The 10,335-nt window shown below is 43.0% G+C and overlaps 1 protein-coding gene across 1 annotated transcript; it reads left to right on the plus strand.

Moving 5' to 3' along the window:
* The first annotated feature begins 4,228 nt into the window (after positions 1-4,228).
* On the plus strand, positions 4,229-7,291 carry MCL1 (MCL1 apoptosis regulator, BCL2 family member). The gene is made up of 3 exons (XM_036272495.1): positions 4,229-5,048; positions 5,375-5,622; positions 6,151-7,291. Exons 1-3 carry the CDS (start codon positions 4,355-4,357, stop codon positions 6,265-6,267), a joined length of 1,059 nt encoding a protein of 352 aa, XP_036128388.1. The 5' UTR covers positions 4,229-4,354; the 3' UTR covers positions 6,268-7,291.
* Positions 7,292-10,335: the final 3,044 nt, after the last annotated feature.

Here is a 10,335-nt window from a genome sequence, read left to right on the forward strand (position 1 = left end):
ATAAAAAAAAATCTTTAAAAAAAAAAAAAGTTCGATTCCAGAGAGCTTCAAACTTGAGTTGTCAGACGTGCCCCTGGGCATTTCCTTGGCAGTGTTGAGTCCCAGGGCCATGTCACAGGTGCCTCTCAGAGCTGATGGTGGAAAGCTCCTCAGGTTGAACTGTTCATTTCTTTTTGTTGTTTTTTTTCTGGTTTTTTTTTTTTTAATATATGTATGTTTTTTATTGTTTAAGTGTTATAGATGTCCCCCTTTTCCCCACTGACCCCCTCTTCCCACTCCCACCCTGCTTTCCCCAATCTAATGTGTGTGTCCATTGGCTATGCATGTATGCATATGGGTTCTTTGGTTTGTCTCTTCCCACCCCTCTCAACCCTCCTCCCTCTGAGGTTTGTGGATCTGTTCCTTACTTCCATGACTGGATCTCTTTAGGTCGACAACTTGTTTTGATCATTATATTCCATAAATAAGTGAAAAAAATAGAAATACATGTTAGAAGGTAATGTGTAGAACTAATGAGGTACAGTGATTTCTTTTCTACTCAACTAAAGAAGATAACACCAAAAGTTATAATTTATTGTCCTACAGGACATTAATTGCTTTTGTACCTAATTTAGCATCCTCCTTCAGCATTTCTTTCCCTAGTGAGTATCTAAGTCCCGATTTCTCACATCTTCACTGAACAAGCTTTGTCATTCTGTTGATTTCTTCATTACTGAGGTAGATAAAATTTTGATATGTGGCCCTGGCCAGTTTGGCTCGGCAGTTAGAGAGTCAGCCTGGGAACCAAAGAGTTGTGGGTTTGATTCTGGTCAAGGGCACGTACCTCGGTAATGGTTGCTGTTGCGGTTGCAGTTCAGTCCCTGGCCCTGGTTGGGGTCGTGCAGGAGGCAACCAACTGATGTCTTTCTCTCATTTCGATGTTTCTCTCTCTCTCTCTCCTTCCTTCCCACTCTGTCTGAAGATAAATGGAAAAATATCCTTGGGTGAGGATTAAAAAACTTGTTTTTTTTTAATATGTGGGGGCAAAAAAGAAAAAGTAGGGTATGAAGAGACCTTAGAAAGAGCTTAAAGGAAAAAGATTAGCTTCAGCTTAGAGGAAGAGAACAGGATGCTCCGGTAGTTCTAGAAATTTCTTTAATTTTTATTTATTGACTTTAGAGAGAGAGACAGACAGACATCAATTTGTTGTTTTATTTATTTATGCATTCATTGGTTGATTCTTATATGTGCCCTGACCAGGGATGAAACCCAAAACCTTGGGGTATTGGGAGAACACTCTAACCAACTGAGCTACCCAGCCAGGACAATTCTGGAAATTTCTATCAGACGAGTGGAGTGGAAAGCCTCCCCAAACTGGAGTTACATATAGGGCCTAAAAAAGCCCCACAAAACAAATAATCAAACAAAAAAACAACAAAATACTGCTTTACCAGGCAGAGGAATACAAGGGTTGAACAATTGATAATGCCTATTTTATGATAATGTCACATTCTTTTCTGTCATCTTCTGAGTCTGAGCCCTATAAACTCTGCCTCCAGTGTCTCTCTCTGTTATTGTTTCCATTTCCATTACCACCACACTAGTAGGGGGTCACCATTAATTCTTGCCTATCATGTTTCAGTAGCATCCTAATTTATTTCTTTGCTTCCAATCCTTTTCCCCTCAATCAATTCTAAATCCCACGATTAGAGTAATGAACCTGAATTAGAGCATATATCATGGTACTCCAGTGCTCAGTGGTTCTCAACTGCCCAGAAAAGTTCAAAGCTCTTTAACTAGCTTTCAAATCCCTCAATAATATGACCCATCCCATTTTTCTAGCCTTTATATATCCCATATTAGTAAACATTCAGATTCGTCCATTCTACAGTGGAGTGTCTGGGATGGGTCAGGTTACAAAGGGAAACAGGGTAAGTGTCCTCATCAAATAGACAACCAGTGAAAGAGATGAATAAAACTGAAGAGTCGCCAGAATGGAAGAAGGAATACCAGGAAGGGGTGATGCCCTAAAAGGCACACGAAGAAAGTGTTTCAAGAAGGGAATGATCAACCACATCAAATACCTCCAAAGGGTCAACTAAAATGAGGACTGCAAATTTGGCCACTGTAACTTGGCCACACATGGAGGTCACTGATAACGTTGACAAGAATGGTCTTAGTGGGGTGCTGGGAATGAAAGTTTGATTGGGGTGGGTTCAAGAGAGAAAATGGAGTAAGGAGGTTGAAGATTTTTGCTATAAAGGGGAGCATCAAATAATTTAGGTTCTAGGAAGCCTTTTTAAAGATGTGAGAGAGGCCCAGCTGGTGTGGCTCAGTAGTTGTGCATCGACCCATGCACCAAGAGGTCACTGGTTCGATTCCCAGTCAGGGCACATGCCTAGGTTGTAGGCTAAACTCCAGTGGGAGGCATGCAGGAGACAGCCGAACGATGTTCTTTCATCAATGCTTCTATCTCTCTCTTCCTCTTCCTTCCTCTCTTTCTAAAAAGCAATAAAGAAAAAAAAAATTTTAAATAAATATGGGAGGGAGAACATTAGGTTTGTATGCTAATGGAAATGGCTTAATAGAGAGAGAAATTGATTATGCAAGAATGTAAAGGGATAACTGCAAGCACATGGGTAGGCAAAGGAGGTGGGATCCAATGCACAAGTGAAGAGGTTGATCTGAGACAGCAGGGAAGGTTCATTCATTTTAACCATAGGAAAGGAAGACAGAATGGTAATGGGAGTAAATTAGTAGATTTGATGGTGAGAAATGACGTTTATCTTGTCTCAATTTTCTCAGTAAAAGAAATTAACAGCTGAGATTGAGGAAGGGAGGAGGGAATACTGGAGGTTTAAGGACAAAAGGGGTGCTGCAATAGTCATCTGGACCACAAGAGAGTGAATTGACTAAGAAAATGCAATAGGGTTGCTGAGCACTTGGGCCATGAACTTAAAGTGAAACTTGCAAAGCATTTTCTTTTTCAGCTTCAGAAAAAGAAACAGCTTTTGCATTTATTTCCTCAATCTCTCTCTCCTTGACTAGCTGATAAAACTGTATTCTAGAAAGCCCAGCAGAAGAGCTACCTCTTCAATAATGTCTTCCTGTAGCTCTCCCAGCCCAAAGTGAGATTTTCATTCTCTCAACTCCAATATTAAGTTGTTTTGCTTCCTATAAAGCATATAGTCCACTTCACATTTATGTTTCGTTTCTGTGCCAGATCACAAGTTCCTTATAGAGAAACCACTTCTTATTCATCACAACCACAGGATGTTTCTCTCCATCCTCTCTGCTGCATATTATACTAAATCTTCATGGTTCTAGGCCCTACCAAATACATAATTGTGTGGTATGGCGCCCTATCTCCTTATTAAACTGGTATTTTGGGAAATAGGAAACTTGCTCACTCTTTCTGCTTATGTTCTTCAAATACCTTGCTCTTGAATTTTAGCTATTATTTTTACAGATGTTTCAACAAAAAAAGGGTTGCTTTAATTAATGTTAACTCACATATATGGCATATAACTGACCTTTGTCTTCAAGAGGTTTGCCCCTAGAGTCAAATGTGCCTTATTAGCATCACAAAAATACATGGCGTCAACAGTCTCAGAAGTGGTGCTAATAGAGTCAGATTTATATGTAAATAGCACCACATACAGTGGAGTAGAATGGGGGATGGGCAAAAGCTAGCAGGCAGACAATCTAGCCGGGGCAGACAATTTCATTTAGTCACCTTACGTGTAAATGACGCTACAGAGCAGTCCATGGAGCTTCCCCATTTCCAAACAATGTTGGAATGAGAGTAGAGAACTGCCGGGAAGCAAAAAAACTACAGGTGCCCCACAGTGACCGAATTTATCCACATCATCTAAGACTGTTGTGCCCTAGCCAAGGCTGACCGGCCTCGTCCTATTTCCTTAATCTGAGTGATTCCATCATTAAGACTTTGGCATGGAAAAAAACTCCGGCACAAAAGCAACTGCAGGGGCTCGCAAGTCACGACGCAGGGTGGCCCAGTAGCCCCCCGTAGGTCCCGTGCCAACGGAAAAGCGCGAGCCCCCCAGCCCAGACGCCGGGGCGCCGTTACGTAACCGGCCGCGAGGGGCGCCGCGAGCCGGAAAGCCCCGCCTCGCCCTAGGTCCCGCCCTTCGCCACCGGCGGTTAGCTGGAGCGCAACCCTCCGGAAGCTTCCGCCCCCTTTGCCTTTTATAGGAAGGCGATTTTTTTTTTCCAGTGGACGCCACAGCGTAACACCAGCTCTAAAACCGTGAAGTAGGAGCGCCTCTCTCACTCCTTACTTCCGCTTCCTTCAAGTAAGGAGTCCGTGCCTCCCCCATTTTTCTCAGCCAGGCGACAGCGGCGTAGGCTTGAGATGTTTGGCCTCAAAAGAAACGCAGTAATTGGACTGAACCTCTACTGTGGGGGTGCCAAGCTGGGGGCCGGCAGCGGCGGCAGCGGCGCTTCCCCTTCGGGAGACCGGCTTCTGCCTGCGGGGAAGGAGGCCACAGCCCGGCGAGAGGCAGGGGGAGGGGAAGCGGGCGCGGTGATTGGCGGAAGCGCCGGTGGGAGCCCCCCAGCCACTCTCGCGCCCGACGCCCGGAGGGTCGCGCGGCCCTCGCCTATTGGCGCCGAGGGCCCCGACGTCATCGCGACCCCCGTGAGGCGGCTGTTCGCGTCCGTCCGCCGCGCGTCGCCGCCTGAAGAGATGGAAGCCCCGGCCGCCGACGCCATCATGTCGCCTGAAGAGGAGCTGGACGGGTACGAACCGGAGCCTCTTGGGAAGCGACCGGCGGCCCTGCCCTTGCTGGAGCTGGCCGGGGACGCCACTAATGTCCCCCGTGCCGGTGGCTCCCTGCCCTCGACGCCGCCCCCGGCAGAGGAGGAGGAGGAGGACGAGTTGTTCCGGCAGTCGCTGGAGATTATCTCTCGGTACCTGAGAGAGCAGGCGACCGGCGCCAAGGACGCGAAGCCCATGGGCGGCTCTGGGTCCGCCAGCCGGAAGGCGTTGGAGACCCTGCGGCGAGTCGGGGACGGCGTGCAGCGAAACCACGAGACGGCCTTCCAAGGTGAGGGGGTGGTCGCGGAGGCTGCGCTGTCTTTGTCATCTCTGGCTGGGCTCGGTAGTGGGTGGAAACTGAAAGGAGTCCGCTTGGAAACGACTCATCCATTTCTGAAACCAGAATATTCTGGCCGTGAGTCATTGTTTCCGCCCACCCGATTCGTTTGGAAATAACTCCGCTCAAAGGCCGGAAAGGGTGGGATGTCAGTGTTCCTGTGGGTCGGCCCGAGTTCGGTGGGTCTCAGATAGCGACCCCCCTCCCTGGGCGGCAGCGAGTCGTGCTCTGGCCCAGACAAAGGAGGCCGTGAGAACCCGCGTGCTTTTCTTCCTCAGGTATGCTTCGGAAACTGGACATCAAAAACGAGGACGACGTCAAATCTTTGTCTCGAGTGATGGTTCATGTTTTTAGCGATGGAGTAACAAACTGGGGCAGGATTGTGACTCTCATTTCTTTTGGTGCCTTTGTGGCCAAACACTTGAAGAGTATAAACCAGGAAAGCTGCATTGAACCATTAGCGGAAAGCATCACAGATGTTCTCGTAAGGACAAAACGAGACTGGCTAGTCAAACAAAGAGGCTGGGTAAGTCTGTTTTAAGGTCGGAAAGGGGGCTTGGAATGGAGAATTTTTTAGAGAAAGTGGGGATCGCTGAAGGTTTTTTTTTATGGTACACAACTCAGTTTTCAAGTTCTAACTTAGGGATCTCTGGTTTCTTGACGTGGATATAAGTTGTGAGGCCATAGAGGTCGTGAGTAGTATGACTGTTTTAATTGTTGCATCAAAAATCTTGGTTTCCGGTAGGCTGTTTTACTGGATGTTGAGTCTTTTGCTTTTGGTATTTTATTGTAATTCATTCTCTACACTAGTGGATTCAAATTATGAAGCAATAAGTGTTACCTGGCAACATAATCACCTGGGGAATGTAGTAAAATACATTCCTTATTGCACACCCCTATTTTAAATGTCTCTTTTGCATTGGGGGAGGGGGGGTTAAATAATTGGCTCATCGTTTCATAGAGGCGGGACTTAGATATTTCCATTTACCTTTTCTTTGTAAGTAGGTGGAAAACCCCCATGCTTGAAAATGTGCTTTTCTTTTTTGTTTTCTAGGATGGGTTTGTGGAGTTCTTCCATGTAGAGGACCTAGAAGGCGGCATCAGAAATGTGCTGCTGGCTTTTGCAGGTGTTGCTGGAGTAGGAGCTGGTTTGGCATATCTGATAAGATAGCCTTTTAAGTGAAATAATTGACTCTTAACCAACTCCAGGCACCAAATCCACATCCATCTGCTGTGAAATCGGTGTATTTGTGAAGTTGGACTTGAAGCTGTCCAGGCTGTAACCTCCAAGCAACGTAGAAAAGCAAGTGGCAAGAGGATTATGGTTTAACAGGAATAAATAACATGGGAAAAGTCGTTCCCCTTGAAGAGTTACTGTCTGAAAGAAGCAAAGTTCGGTTTCAGCAACAGGCACACTTTGGGAGGCCATGGAGGAGGACTTTTAGATTTAGTGAAGATGGTAGTGGGGAGAGAGACTTGATATCCTTGTCTAGAACAGGAGAGTGGCCAGTAGCCAGGCTAGTCATATAGAGTTCATTCAATATGCCCACTGAACTCGTTAACTTCCTATAGTGTTAAAAGAGAAGCACTAACAATGCCAGTGAAAATGTGTAAAGTGGATTTAAGCTACAATAGAACTATGACTAGAAGCCTCAGTACTGTACAACAAGAGTGAAGGGAAGCTTTTTCCTCTATAATTAGCTTTCCCAGGTATGCTTCTTGAAGAATAGAAAGGCCAAGTCTACTTTGGCTTGGTTTGAATGATTTAGTTTATTAGCCTTGTAATGGCCGAGAATACTTGACTTAAGGCTCAATAATTGCAATTACAAATATGGAATATCCTCAAGTTTTAAGATGAAAACAACTTGTAAATGTATTTGTCTGTAAAAATTGTATATATTTTTACAGAAAGTCTATTTCTTTGAAATGTAAAGGGAGGGGAAAATTGAATTCCATTAGTTTTTTCATACCCTTTTGAAATTTACAACTTCTGAAGTTAGAACCTATTTCTTAACAGTTTTTCTAAATGTTGTTCTGGTCAATTCTAGATTGTATACAGAACCTATTGATGTAATTGTATGCAACCTTGTTGTGGTAGAACAATTCTGATTCATAACTATGCAGGCTTTAATTTTCCTATCTAATTTTGGTAAGTATTCTTCATAGGGCTTTTTTTCCTGTTTTTTTTTTGTTTTTTTTTTTTTTAAACCTAGGTTGAGAAATTAATGGAAATTAATCCTTTCACTTGGATACTTGTAGATTTTCAGTGATTGAGTCAAGGTGTCCTTTTAAGAAGTTTTTGGGGTGGGGGCAGGCCGGTGATTTATGAATAATGAGCTCTGATTGGGCAACAACTTGTTTTGAGTTCCTTCTGTTTGACCTCACTGGTGAAATTCATATTCATGAGCTCATTCATAAAGTTTTTTAAAAGTTTTTCGGCTATTCCAAATGGGACTTATTAGCAGTATGTGTAGAAAAAATTACATCAGGTAGATGAGAGACTTTTGATCCCTTGTTTGCTTAAGTTGTAAAATGATGGCTTTGAAAAGCAGGCTATAGTCTAACCATGGTGCTATTTTAGGCTGGCTTGTTCAACACAGGTCTAAGCCTGTTATGTCAATAAAGCAAATACTTAATTGCTTCATTTCTATCAGTGATTCCTAAACTTTAAATTTTTGCATTGGCATCTCTTTCAGAGTTTTCAGACTTGTTCTGTTGTACTTACCATTTGTTCCTAATTTTTCCTTTGAAATATTTGCTGCTTGTTCTGCTCCCTCTACAGATATTTAGATCAGTTCCCGCATCTTTTCCTGCCATCCCTCAACTTTATCCAATTTCGTTTTGGGCACTAGGAACCTAAGTAACCCCCCCTATAGGAGTCCACAGACCTTTATCCTTCATGAATTTCATCCTTGGAAGTACAATGGGTTCTGTGATAACAGTCATAGTCATGAGGTGGGAGGAATCCATTTTCCTTGGACTGGTAACTGTTTGGTTTTTGCTTCCCCTACCTCTGGGAAGAAAGTTTCAGAAGTCCCTTAAAATTTTTCAGAGGAGGGGAGAATACCTTACATGACTTTGTCTAGGTTCCTTTGAATTTGAATGTGATCACTTAAAAGTTATGGAACTAGTACAGAGTGCTATAAAGGCTACTAGTTATACTGAAAAAAAACTATGTTGGAACTAGGGTCATTTGGAAGCTTCAGCCTCAGAACATGATCTTTAGTCTATGGACTCCAGATAAAAATAGGCATGAATAAAATGACTAAGAATGTAATAGGGAAGGACGTCCTGCCTGCCCATCTCCGAGCCATACGGTCATCTATCTAGAGCTATTTTTACCTATGTATTTATCATTCTTGATCATAAACCACTTATTTATATCATGTCTATCTTTAAGGACCTAAGAGCACTTTATGTAGTTTTTAATTAAACTTAAGATCTGGTTAGGGTGACTAAAAAGCCTGTCTCCCCATGTCCAGTTGTAGAAATGAGTGCATAGATGTAAGTTGGTATTTAGGGACCCTGCTTCCCAATATACTAGGTGTGAATGCTGAAATGACGAGGATCTTGGTTAATATTTGGGGTCAGAGTTGTGAGGGCTTAGGGAGCCCAAGTGCTTTGGGAAAGGGTGGGTGGTTTTATAGTGAGAGAGAGGAGGCACTTGTTCTAAGTGCTGACTAGCTACTACATACTTCAGGCAACCCTCCCAAATGGAAAAGGAGAATGTTTGGAAAGATGGCTGTCTCAACAACTGTCTTATGCTTCTCTCAGGGAAAAACTTTCAGTCGTCTCGTGTTGTCCATGTAACATTCTATTGGGGGTGATCACCTGGGTTCTGGTTAAACAGCTAATATTGTTGACAGCTGTATCATTGGGGTTAGGACCAACTAACTACAAATTAACATGGGCTGTAAAATGTAGTGTGTTTCCCTAACTTCCTGTTTTTCCTGAGAAGAAAATAATAAATCTTTATTCAAATGCAAGGTGTGCTATGAGTATTTTCTAATCATTGTCTTCCTTCCCCCTTCCTAGGCAAGAGCTTTTAGGGAAGTCAGCTGAGCAAATAAGTATAGGTGAATTGACAAGCAAAAGCATCCCCATAAAGCTAATTTGCCTTAGAGCAAAGTTCAAATTAGAGGTGTTGTGTTTTTAATTAAATGTATCACTGCTGTGCTTTGAAGTAGTTCCTGTACATTTTAATACAAAAATCATAATCTCTGTTCAGATTTTTCTTTTAGTTACCAATATAATGTTAATACAATTTTGAGGTAAGAGGGTTCAATCTCCCCATCTCAACATTTAGAGTTGAAGGAGCTAGAAGAATTAACACCCAAAGTTAAGGGGTTTTAAGGGTTTCAGTACTTTTCCCCATTCCTCTGCCAAAAGAGGTGAGAATAAGCAAGTCAATTTCAGAAAGCCTATCTTGTATTTTCTGTTTATAGTCACCATAGAAATGTGCAAATAGGAGGTTTGCATATTGGTTTTAAGCCCTGAGCTTGACCAAATGCTAATGTGCAAACAGGATTTGGGGCTTCCCCCCCATAACCACCAGAGACAGCAACATTTTATTACAAAGAAAGGGGTTTTGTACAAGTGCATACCCAAATGGGTGGAGGGGAGGGTAACAGGACACAGCTGCCCGAGTTCTAAGCAGTACTATTGCTCCCACTGATACGTTCTGATGTGAAGCCGTTTCTGTGGCAATATTCCTTAGGAACACTTCAAAAACTTGGGTAACCAGGTAACATGAGTTACTGAGCCAGTTGAAATAACACTTCATTTGACACAACCAGACTTTTCGGTTCCTGTTTTGTGACTAGAGCCAGCTCTTGCTTCACACTGTTTAAGAAATTTTTCTTTAAAGAAATTGACAGGTGGAGAATTTTACAAAAATTAAAGTGAAATAACTTGTACAACTGGTGTGTCCCAGAGTGTGGGCCACTATTCCTGGGGTTCAAGATGATCAGTTAATTTCGTCTTATCCTAGTTTTCTGGCTCCACTTGTTCAGTGATAACAGAACTTGGTCTTGAACCCTCCCACACTGTTCAAAGGCTTCTGGGTTTCAAGATTTGAAAACTTTGTCCCTCTTCTTTTGTTTCAAAGTTACAGTGTTAGCTACTTGAAGCATGTGGAAAGATAGGGGTTGGGAATCTGCCTCCGGGCAGATTGTAACAGACTTTTCTGAGAATTCGATGTTCTTTACTAAAGATTCTTGTTAGTAAAAAAAATTACAAG

Source organism: Molossus molossus, unplaced genomic scaffold (assembly GCF_014108415.1).
Source record: "Molossus molossus isolate mMolMol1 unplaced genomic scaffold, mMolMol1.p scaffold_m16_p_20, whole genome shotgun sequence".
Taxonomy (NCBI): Eukaryota; Metazoa; Chordata; class Mammalia; order Chiroptera; family Molossidae; genus Molossus; species Molossus molossus.